At 44.8% G+C, this 12,063-nt stretch overlaps 1 protein-coding gene across 4 annotated transcripts in view; it reads right to left on the minus strand.

Moving 5' to 3' along the window:
• Positions 1-1,220: 1,220 nt before the first annotated feature.
• Afdn (afadin, adherens junction formation factor) overlaps positions 1,221-12,063 on the minus strand; it is a 92,137-nt gene continuing 81,294 nt past the window's right edge. For all 4 annotated transcript variants that reach the window (XM_051206083.1, XM_051206081.1, XM_051206080.1 and 1 more), the window contains 4 exons: positions 11,116-11,250; positions 8,053-8,335; positions 4,462-4,546; positions 1,221-3,228 (listed from right to left, as the gene is read on the minus strand). In XM_051206083.1, coding sequence (XP_051062040.1) covers positions 3,075-3,228; positions 4,462-4,546; positions 8,053-8,335; positions 11,116-11,250 — 657 coding nt within the window. In that variant the 3' untranslated portion in view covers positions 1,221-3,074. The remainder of the gene's footprint in view (positions 3,229-4,461; positions 4,547-8,052; positions 8,336-11,115; positions 11,251-12,063) is intronic.

Below are 12,063 nucleotides of genomic sequence, written 5' to 3' on the forward strand. Positions count from 1 at the left end.
TCGTGATAATGCGTGTATAAAGAGCATCGATAGCCTTAACATGGCCTTGAAAACCTATAGCCTCTTTCTCTGATGCACCGGCTCTTCCCTTCCTTCTAGCATGTCATTAGAGCCTATCATGATGTCAGACCCCACAGGTTACTTGCCAGCCAGCCAGCCAGCCAGCCAGCAACATTTTGCTAAATCTTACCATAAATATATCTGAAATCGTATTAGCGGGGAGGGCACAGAGGAAAATTTGTCTAGGGTTTGGTAGATTATTATTATTATTATTTTGATTTTTCGAAACTGGGTTTCTCCGTATTGCTTTGGAGCCTGTCCTGGAACTAGCTTTGTGGACCAGGCTGGACTCAAACTCACAGAGATCCGCCTGCCTCTGCCCCAGTGCTGGGATTAAAGGTGTGCGCCACCAACGCCCGGCGGGTTTGGTAGATGCTCTTATGATGTGACGGAGACAACAGACAACTGTAGGCCAGAACCACAACCTCCCTAAGAGGGAGGAGGGCGCAGGAGGGGATAAGTGTGTCTACAGAATCTAAAAAACACGGCAAATTAAAACATAGTACACACAATATCGTAATTGCAACATATAAATCCTGATTCTACCAAAAAGGCTCCCCACAGCTTCCTTCAACCCTTAAACACGCCTTCCTTCCTTCAAGTTCTTCTACATTTTACAGTACATTGCTGACTGTAATGCTTTACCGGTGCAACCGTACTCAAAGTTATTTCCCTTTCGTATCCAATTTTATATATTCTGACCAGTAACTCCCTGCCCCCACCGCCCCCCATTCCATTTCACCGAAGCCCTGAAATTGGGATGCTGCACGGCCCCACTGCTAAAATACAGAGAAAAGGCTGCTACAGCTGCGGAGCTTGGTCACAGCTCTGCGTCCAGCCTGCTAGAACTGGCCAGTGTTGCCTGTGCACGACAATAAAACGTACCTTCATTCCAGTCATCGTGAGTGGGCTCTTACACTTCAAACGTGCATGACCACAATACCGTTCATGCAGTGTGCACGGCCACCGAGTATGTTCAGGGAGTCCAGTGACCAGTGGGACACGGTGCCAGTGGCCATCTGCGACTGCGGGGTGCGAAGGTGACCAAGCTCTCATCCGAGACTCTCGAGAAAAGGTCACCCTAGTTCTTACTTAGCTGGTTGTGTTGCCAGTCAAAGAACATTACCCGCAGACAGAAAAACAACCGAGGGACATAGGAGTGACACTCGGCATTGTTTAATGAAGTAGTGACAGGTGGAAATGGGGGAGAGGAGGGCTGGCATTACAAATATAAACTTTGTCAGCACTTTGAAAACAATAGCAAATACACTTAAATAGATACAAAGTTTATTTTAAAAAAGGCTGCAACTGAAATACAGTAGAAATGGAAAACAGCAGTTTGGGCGTTTCCCCACGGTAACACGCTATGTAACGCGCTCTCACAACACATATTCACATTTGATCTCACTGTCCAGGGATGGCCAAGTCTACATCACTATGGGTTTCACAAACACACATGCAGTTTTCAGATGTTTGCAGGTTCTTGTGTGCATCTGTCTTCCCATGTACAAGCAAACAGCAGGTATCTGCTCTTCTCTGGGAGGAAGGCTATGCCACCCAAAGGCTACCAGTGTGCTCCAGACTCAAGGAGACTGTACTTCCTAGGCAAGGCAAGTGTGCAAATCCTTCATTAACTCTCAGGACCACTCAATTCTCTTACAGAGGAAACAGCAAAGGCACACTTCCAAATAGGAAGCTTGATAGACATAAAAAATATTTACAATTGTATTTCAACAACTTATCGTACAGTCCTTATTAAAAGTGGCTTTCAGGGTTGCAAATGCTTCTGTTCTATTTGCAAGTGTGCCTATTTTCCTAACGTACACGTTTATCAGAGAATAGTATGGTACAGAAACATCATCTGGATCCACATTAGGGCTTTGTCAAATGAGAAGTGTTCTTGAAGTCATAAAGCTTGCTTTCACACAAACATAAACAAACTCATGTCTGCCTCCCACAACTCAGCTGGAGGAATGACAGTGCAAATTCACAAATTAAAATTAAACTACTCTTTTATGCTGTGAAAGAAATGTGAATTGACTACCACGCGTTATTCTTTACAGTATTAAAGTTCAGATGGCACGCACAGTAACCGATCCCTCCCCTTTCCGACAAGTGTACCTAACACAAATCCTTTTTGCTAAATTTAAAATTTCTGCTAGCTATGTTTGACTGCCACCCGTGAGCTGAGCTCTTCTCAGACATCTTTGCTTCTACCTACATGAACGCTGTTTAGCTAGAGAGCTCTCTAGATTCTTCGGAGTATCTGAAATATTAGGTAACTTCCCAACATAACTGTCATCTTTAATTTTCACCAATGATTAGTCTAACAGTAATTTGGTATTTATAAAAATAAAATCCCCTAAGGTTAAGTCTTTAAATTTTTGAGAATTTTAAAAATTGAATTATTAATTAGATGCTCAATCTCAAACATTTAGAATTGATCGGGAGGCTCACGTTTGTCAAGAATGATGAATGTGTTGTGCACCTTACATGTAAGAAGCTCCATCTAGCCACCATTAGGTGGCACATTATAGAAGGTACAGTGGGGACATCCACCTTGGGCTCCAGGCTGACGGTTCTGTCTCCTGAACACAGGTCCACCAGAACACGGCGATGGTCTGTGTTGTTCAGCCAAGTGGAGTTTAGAGAAAGAACAGAGATAATTTCTTGGCCTACTACCTTGGGAATAATGAGGGGAAAAGAGGGCAGAGGAAACGCCCTGTGATCTTCACTGCCCTTCATTCTGCCCTGTGAGTCTGAGACTCCCCAAAGAAGCTAGCAAAGGAAGATAACCTCACCTGAGTCAAATCAACAGGACCTAGGCAGGGCTTTCTTGGTAAAGTAAAACAAGATTTCTTAGAATTGGAACATCTCTAACTTGCAACCATTTTAGAAACAGAAATTAGAAATCTCTTAGGACTAGAACTGTTCCCTCCTCTTCAGGCTCGCCCCCACAGAGCCACTGCCATGCAGACTCATGTGGGCACAAGGCGCCCTCTCCTCTCCTCCTCTCACTTGGTGTTCAGTTCGTTCTCAAGTTCTGTTAATTTACGAGATGCTTTTACTTTGTCAGACACATCTTGGCCTTGAGAAAAGAGGCGCTGGCGCTCTTTAAATGTCAGGTTTTCAGGGGCTCCAGAACTGCCAGGGAAGTCTGCATCTTGGCTGGAGGAGAGGGAAACACAACAGATTATGCATCACAATACGAGTACTTAGCCTTTTCACAGGGGCCACAGGGTTTCAGCAAGCCTTGTTCATTGTTGCACACTACTCTAAAGACAGACTTTAAAAGCCAATCCATGCTCACACAATTCAATTTCAATGAACAAGGACAGGGGCAGGGACAGAGTCCTATAGTCAACGTGGGCCAAACAGTTAAGATTAACTTTAAAAAAGAACTCTAAAAACAGTAATAAATAAATATATCTATGTAGAAAAAGAGCAAAATACTCTCTTTACTTAACACAGTAACTTTAAAACCAACTAAGGGGACTAGAGATGGCTGAATGGTTAACAGAGATCACAGTATGAATACTAGAATACTAGGAATACAGGGCAGCCAGCTTGTAATGATAGCTTCAGAAGGAAGGATTTCCAGAGCAACTTGCTAGCTAGCTAGACTAGCCATGCTGATGAGACACCCAGTCTCAATGAGTAAGATGGAAGGACAATGTGAGGGTCTCAGGCCTCAACATGCACCCACATACATGCAAACATGTGGTGCATATGCACGTGCCCACATGCCCGGTGCCACCCATCCACACTAAAAATGGGAAAAGAGAATAACTCAGTGAGCTCAACTTCAGTAAGCAGGCTTTTCTTGCCAGCTAAACAAGTGTAATTAATAGGGGTACAGTTTAAGAATACAGCGTTTCTACAAATCTTCCATGTACTTGAGATACATTAATAGACCCACCCAGTCTAGTAAGAGGCAGGCCAGGACTGTTACATCTAGGATGAGCAAATGTCCAGCTAAATCCCAGAAGCAATCGGCCTGTGGCAACAGGCTCAACTGACAGGCCTGGCCTTCATGCCTCTAGCATTTCAGTCTTACAGCAGGCAGGCCCTGCTCCAAGTATCACTACCCTCAAACAGAAGCATGACAGCAACAGGAACTTTAAAAAAGCTACGTGGCTCGGCAGGCTGGTCTACAGAGCAAGTTCCAGGAGGGAAACCCACTGTAAGGAAGGGTGTGGTGGCTCACACACACACACACACACACACACACACACACACACGTGTGTGTGTGGGGGCACACCCACATTCTCACATGATACTTTGCAGGGGAAAACACCTGGATGTCTGATGAAGTCTGACACAATTCACCACGACATGAAAAGGGCAACAAGAAGGAAAAGCAGCACAGATCAGACCCAGCCGAGCCCAGCCCTTGAGTACCTTCTCGTGTGCTTTTCTCTTGGGTCCCGAGGAGCATCGTGGGCTCCCGAGCCTGTCCCAGCAGATCCCGTATAAGGGTGTGGTCCTTTTCCATGAAAACAGAAAAAAAAAGGCCAAGTTAAATAAAGTATTTGGTCACGATATAGAGTGTCTGCAGGAAAACAAGACTCCTTTAATCACTTAGATGATGAGGAATCAAAGGTTCTTCATATGCTCGAAGACGCACCAGTTTAAAATTCACCCCTTTCGGTGGCTAGGTAATCCAATCACTAGGTCCAATAGCTGACATCAAGGCCTTTTGTTCTTAGAATGGAAAAACTGAAACACATTCTTTAAAAAACAAATCAAAACAATAAAATACCTCAGGCCGGCACAGAGCATAATGACCACAAATACAGAAGACTTACTTAAGTGGGGAGTAAACAAAATGTTTTAGGTATACTCCAACACACTGTAGGAACTCTTGCTTTTGTTTGTTCTTTTATTTTTTTAAATTTATTTTTACTGTAAGAGCACTGGCGTTTTGCCTGCATATGTCTGTGTAAGGGTGTCTGATCCCTGGGAACTGGAGTTATAGACAGTTGTGAGCTGCCATGTGGGTGCTGGGAATTCCAGGACCTCTGGAAGAGCAGCCAGTGGTCTTAACCTGAACCATCTCTGCAGCCGCAGGAGTTATATAAATATATAAATATATATATATATATATATATATATATATATATATATATATATATATATATATTCATTCCGTGTATAATCATTGAGAACAAATGTAACCCCAAAGTGTAAGAGTTAAACCTGTCTGTCTATGATTAAAGTTCCTTTGTGTACGATGACTAGATTTCTTTTTCAAGATAGATGTAACTATTAAAGGCAAAATAAAGCCTTTGAAACAAATGAGCTACCAAAACCAAACTAGAATAAAATTCCTACCATTCCACATTAGTGCTGCTGACAAAAATTTCCAAGAGAACAAAATGTGAGGGCAGAATTAGAATTAGGCTGGCCCTGTGTGCACCATATCTGTCTTGGCCAAGAAACCACAGTTGAGAGTTGAGTCCATTGCCAACATTTGCCAAGACCTTAGGATACACAGAGAAATGATACAGATAAACATTTACTGTGTATCAAATTATATAATGCTGTAATAAAGTATCTCAGCACTATTACAGTATCCACTGTAACAGTGCTAAATAATGTAAGGGGGCTGGAGAGGGAGTTCAGCAGTTAAGAGTACTTGCTGCCTTCCTTCGCAGAAGACCAGGTTAGGGCTCCAAGCACCCATGTGGAGTCAAGTTCCTGGTGACAGACACGCATGTAGACAAAACACTCTTAAACCTATTCACATCTGAGAAACCAGCTTCTAACAACATAGAGTAAGTACAAAAGGCTCAGAATATTTGTCAACCATGGTAAGATTGGATTAAATAGACCACAAAATTATCACCACGTTCTTACATTAAAACTCTCCTCTTTAGACAAGTGGCAGGTGAATAATGGATTTTCTTCCATATAAAGAACCTGAGGGTATAGTATTTTGGAATTATCTAGACAGAGCCCAGCAGCCTTCAAGTCAAAAACCCCAAAGTCACCACAGAGCATGTCACTTTCAGCAAAGACTCAAAAAACAAAACAAAACAAAAAAAGCAGAAAACATACTTTTCCCTCCTAGCAATCCACAGTGGGCACTTACACTGGTAATTTGCATAGCTGGTTTCAATTCCTAACTTTATATTTATTTTGTGTGTTATTAAGAACACTGTACTTCTGAGCTTTGCTGGGAGTGACACTGGCTTCTTCCATGAGCAAAAATCAGTTCTTCAAAATTTCCAGAGTGTTTAGAGATTGTTACAATGTTAAAACTTTGAGCTGACTATATGTATAAAACTGTCCATCATAAGTAGTTTCCAAAGAGCTCTCGTAAAACAAAAACATCGTGTGAGGAAATACTGCCACTGGAATTTAGTCTTAACCATTTCAATTCCAGAAGCTCTGCGTCTCCCATGACCCGTTGCAAGAAGCATGCCTCACCACAGACAGAGATGAGGAAGACGAGGCCGGGACACGGCAGCGTGGAGCACCGGGTGTGAAGTGCTCTGACCACTGTCACTGTCTGACCACTTGTGGTGTCACTGAGGGCCACAGCTGACAGGTGTGGTCCCCAACTATTCTGAGACGGCCAAATCTGCCCAAAGTTCATAAAATTCAACAGCATTTTGCATTGCTATTCCATGAATGCCTTGAAAGGGCACCAGCTTTTCACCATTCACAGCAGAAATTTTATAAAAGGATTGGGTTTTTGACTTTCAGAGTGACTTAACCATACTACTACATCTTCCAAGATAGATTAAAAGTCTGACACAGGTAAGTAAAAAAGGAATCCCGGCAAACTGTGTCACGTAAGTAGGAAACAAACGTCTTAAGAGAATGTGGCTTCTGTTAGGACTGCTGAGTTCACATGTTTGTGTAAAAACCACAGAATTTTGAAGCCGCTCACATTCACTAAAATTACACCGGATGCTCTCGGTGGGTGCCAGGATTCCATCTCGTTTACGGCCACGGTAGCTTGAAGTCCCAATTTGAATATAACTGAGCTACACCTTCAGCATAAATTCAATGCTTACTGCAACTCTGTGGGCAACGGCCTCTGTGTTTGTCATTAACAGCCCCTCCCCCCCATTCAGAAGCCGGGAGCCTGCAAAGGCTTGGGTGCTAGTGCTCTGAGGGGCAGGAAGGCAAGACAATAAAGGGGACTGGGCATGGAAGAGGGACAGAGGGAGCCCTCCAAGACAGGGTTTGTGGGCACGGGCTCTCTGCAGGCGTCAGAGTAAAGCTGTCCTGTTAACTCGTTCTCAACCAAGCTTCCTCAAAGGGTATGTATGGGTCACTGCACAGGCCTCAGGAGCAGAACCAAACGGTCTACTGACATTAAACGATGTGAACCTAAAGTGCAACCGACACTCTGGCACTGATGCGTTTGCTGAGAAGACACTTGCTTGACAAAAGAATGACTTGAAGAGGTACAGAAAAAAAAAAAAAAAAAAAAAAAAAAAAAAAAGCCACGACCAACAGTACTTGAAATAATTTGGTAACAGTGGAGGACTGACTGTTGTCAGCGGATTAAGGAAACGAGTGCCTTAAAGTGTAAGAGAAACTGGAGTACCAAGGCTTAATTAACAGAGCATTAGCACAAACACCACAATCAGGGGTACAGGGAGATCACATGCTGAGAATAACCAGGTGACACCCAAGGCCAAGACGGGCGTGGTCTCAGTGTACCGTGCCAAGGGGCAGGGGTACAGAGATCCCAGGCTCAATCATCAAGACAAGAGAGGTCTGATTCAACATTCCCTCTTTTACCTCTACCTTTCCAGTGGCCAGGACGGTAGAAGCTTGGTTTGCCTGGAGGGGGTGGGGGCTGGCCTGCTTTGTTAGCAGTACTGTTGGCTTTGGCCAAGGGTGGCTGGAATGAGTTGGAGAGAAAGATGCCATCCGAGGCTGGGCGTGGCCGGCAGGGGGGCTGCTGCGGCTTAGGGGCAGCAAGAGGAACGTGCCCATGAGACTTCCTTGTGCCGGGGTACTTATCCTGACCTGCTGGGCCGCAGTCCTCCTCATCATCATCATAGGCAACAAACTTGGCAGTAAACAGCGAGTCCGGGGAGAGGACCTGTGTTTTGAGGTAGGAGGCGTTTCGCTGAGGTGGGGGAGGAGGGGCGCTGGGTGCTGGGGACGGGGATGGGGGCTCATAATCCCGTGGAAGAGGAGGTCGGCTCAGCCCAGGCTCTTCGGGCTCCAGCAGCCTTCGTGCTGCCTCGTCATGCTGTCTGCGCCTCTCAGCTTCCAGGCGGCTGTAATACCCTTCTTCCTGTCGCCTCTGCAGGCAGGGATAGACAAGAGTGCAAAAGGTCAAGGGTCAGAGGGGAGGGGCGGTGCGGCCCTCCGCGCCTTCACAGGGAAGGGCAAGCACACCCATCACCACTACCCATCACTACAGCAGCATGTGCACAGGACATCATGTTCCAGTGTCATAACTATCGTAACTTCATGAAGACACGCACACTGTTCCACACTAACACGAACTGCTCAGAAGCATGGGATCAGGCAGGACTTTCATTCACAATTAGACTCCGGATCGTTTACATTCTTTATTCTTCCTCTTTTCCTCCAACGATTTCTCTCCTTTTCTGTTTGGACAGGATATCAACTTACCTGTTTCCACTGTGTTTCAATAGGAAACCATTAACAGTAAGAAATAACACTCATTTCCCCAGAGCCACAATCTAACATGTATGCTTTCCACAGTTAATACGTTTCAAAGCTTAATAAACTCTCTGAAGAACAGAAAATGGGAGTCAAGCATTAATAGTAATAGCAGGTATATTCTGACACACACACTGTACATTTCCATCCAGGCAAACTACAGTTGACAGCATTGAATTCTTTTAACATGTAAAAAAGGCAACGGCACAGTTTTGTTAAGGATTGACAAGAGCTTAGAGCACAAGAAGAAGTAACTATGGGGAGGGAGGGGAGGGCGAACAAGTCATCTGCCTGGACTGAAGTGAAGCAAGAGCTCGGTGCTAGGAAACCAAGTATGGTCAGCTGGAGTCCACCCAGACTCAGGGAACTAACACCAAGGACCTGCTGGTCTGACCGGACTGTCCGGGCCTCACCATGCTGCCTTGCTTCTCTGGTCCCTCTAGAGCTACACACAAGCACACACAGTGAGCATGGAATGCTCCCTGCTTCATACTCTGAGAGAGAAAAGAGAGACTACAAGGCCAGTCCCACTCATTACCCTGGCCCACATTTCCAGCTTTATTTCTTGTTCTATGTTGTAAAATTCTAAAGGAAAGATATTTTTATCTTCTTGACTATACAAAATTAGTACTATCTTAGGTTGGGTAATTAAGCTACAATGATTTCTGTGGCTTTTAAGTGGCACTGTCGAGAATGTTAAAATTACATGAAAAACAATTGTTTGATAACACTGCACGGAGAGGCCAAACCAACCTTTTCCGGTTATACCAAGAACAGATACAATTAAATGACCATGGTGACTTTACCCAGAAAATGAATGCACATATTCCATAACAAATCAAACCCATCAATTGTGGACATTCTGTAGTAAAAATAGTATTTCAGTCTCTTTTTACAGTGACTACTGGATTATAGAAACAGTTACTAGAACACAAGTATGTTTGACATAATTATGAGTTAGGAGAACACACATTGGGGAAATTGATAGCCTAGAGCCTCTCAACACAGAAAGCGCAGGCTGCTTGTCTCTGAGTACACAGCTCTGATGCAACAGCCAGGATGCTTCTTCCAGGCTCCAGCAAGGCCAGGGCTGTTCTGGTCATAACGAAGAGGCTGGCCAACGCTGAACTGGGAGAGCACCTATCCCTGCAGCCCGAGGACTCTCAGGGAATACACAGCAAAGGGAGACCACGACTGTAACTTAGGAGCTTGGCTGGGTCCAGTGCCAGGCACTTCTGATTTCAACTAGCGTTACCCCGGTTCAAGATTCATGGGCAGCGTGGCCCTGGAAGCTGAGTCTTTCAGAAGGGCTCTGCCATTAGCACGCAGCCAGCCACTGCTCTGGATTCAGGTGTGGGGCCCACATCACCCACTGTTTCATTTAAATGAGCCACACATGTCTACCAATCATACTCGTAGATTGTCTTGTGACCAATTCATCACTTCATTAAAAATGTAGAGCTTCCTTAAAAATTAATGTTTTTTTTTTTTTTTTTTAAACTTTTTTGGGGAGGAGGGATGTCCCTATTTACATAGTTCACTGGGACCATCAAGGAAGTAACTATTAATAAAAACTAAACTTTTCTCCATCTGAAGTAGTGACACTCAGAACTTCTACCTTCACAGAAGGTAAGTAACAGAGAAAAACAGCTTTGCTTACACCACACAGCAACATGCAATACCCAGGGATGGGCCAGAGCCAACCTGGGCTCAAGGGAGCTGCTCGTCACCCAAGAGAGCCTCAGCCCCAGGCACAGGAAGGTCTGAGAACTACATCTTGGAAGCCCCTGCTTTGAAGACTGTCAAAACTGCTATCATTTAAAATTCAACTATGGAAATTATTCGAGATAAAACCCACACGTAGAAATAACCAGAATATTTGTTGGGTTGCATACTAAATTTTCCTTGTGTGTGTTTGACAAACCGTCTAACTCTCTTTACTATCAACCACAATTAAACAGTTTTAGTGAACAACCTGTTTGAAATGGTTAATGAGAGCCAACCGCCTTGCTATGTTCCTATTGCCTCCCAGAGTTCACACTAAATTCTCACAGTAACTGAAAAAGCGACACCTTCATCAAAGCCACCTGGACCCTGTCTGCGGGCGGGACCAGAGCACTGTCATGTCCCAGACCCCTTGCTGTGCTGCATGGTGCTCAAGAGTTTGAGGGAGACCAGATCAGAAGGCAAAGGAGCCTGAAGACAGTCCAGAAGAGAGGTAGGCAGGTCAGATGGGGCTAGAGTTTTTGGTCCAAAGAGCGAAAGGTGGAAGATCCGTCCCTGCTCTGTCTTATGCATCCTAGACACACATAATGCCTCGCCCCCTTTGCCCTAGCCCATCCTCTGTGCTCGGGCTAATGTGGTGACAGCTAGCTGCCTTTAGAGGAGCATAACCTTTTCTTCAGCGTCTCTCTTCACTCGCTCCTCCTCCTCAAGGCGACGACCTTCCTCTTGTCTCACGCGGTCTTCTGCTTCTCGTTTGCGCATCTCTTCCAACTGCTGCTGGCGCCTGCGCTCCTCATCCTGCAACTAACAATAAACTGAATTTAACTTTCGCCCAGTAAAACCCACCAGCACAGACATAAAAAGCACACCCTGAAACAAGCACAGACACAGACACCCACCCACCCACACGCACACAGACACAGAAAGCCAAGGAGAAAACACCACGCTAAATCACTGTTGGAAGATGGTAAAGCTCATGTATTAATTAGCTCTTATCGTTTCAAAGTAAGTTACCTAATCTCCCATTAATCGTGACTCAGAGAAACAAGTTGTTTCATACACTCATGCATTAATCAAGTACAATTTCTTTTGTTATAATAAATTTGTTAGCTACTTCCTGCAAATCACCAAAAGGCTCTGCTTTAAGAACTACAGAATTCCGCAACCACCCTTGAATGTTCACAAACTCTTTTCTCATGGGATGTGGGTAGCACAGGGCTACCTGTCATGAGCCCAGCCGCAGTTGAGAGCTGCTACTTGGGGAGTGGGTTGAAAGACTACTGGGGTCCCTTCCTAGCTGGCAAGACCTCAAACTTGCGATCAGAAGCTGGGGTTTAGAATAAACTCATTCTGGCTCAGCTGTGTCTATACAGCACATGGGAGGGCACCACTGTTGACTCCCCAATACAGGACATTCTGCTTTAGGGTGACAGCTAGTTTAAAAGCTCTTGTGTTGGTATCAATCCTCTATGTTTGGTCGTTCGAGTTCTACCTTTCTGAAACGACAGAAGATGCAACACCTTCCCCTCGCAGTATGAAACACTAACAGCTGTCTTCAGTGCCTGTGACAGGTTTCTCCTTTTTCTTGTGGCCCCCTTCACCCTCCTGACCCTATTT

The sequence above is a fragment of the Phodopus roborovskii genome, unplaced genomic scaffold (assembly GCF_943737965.1).
Source record: "Phodopus roborovskii unplaced genomic scaffold, PHOROB, whole genome shotgun sequence".
NCBI lineage: Eukaryota > Metazoa > Chordata > Mammalia > Rodentia > Cricetidae > Phodopus > Phodopus roborovskii.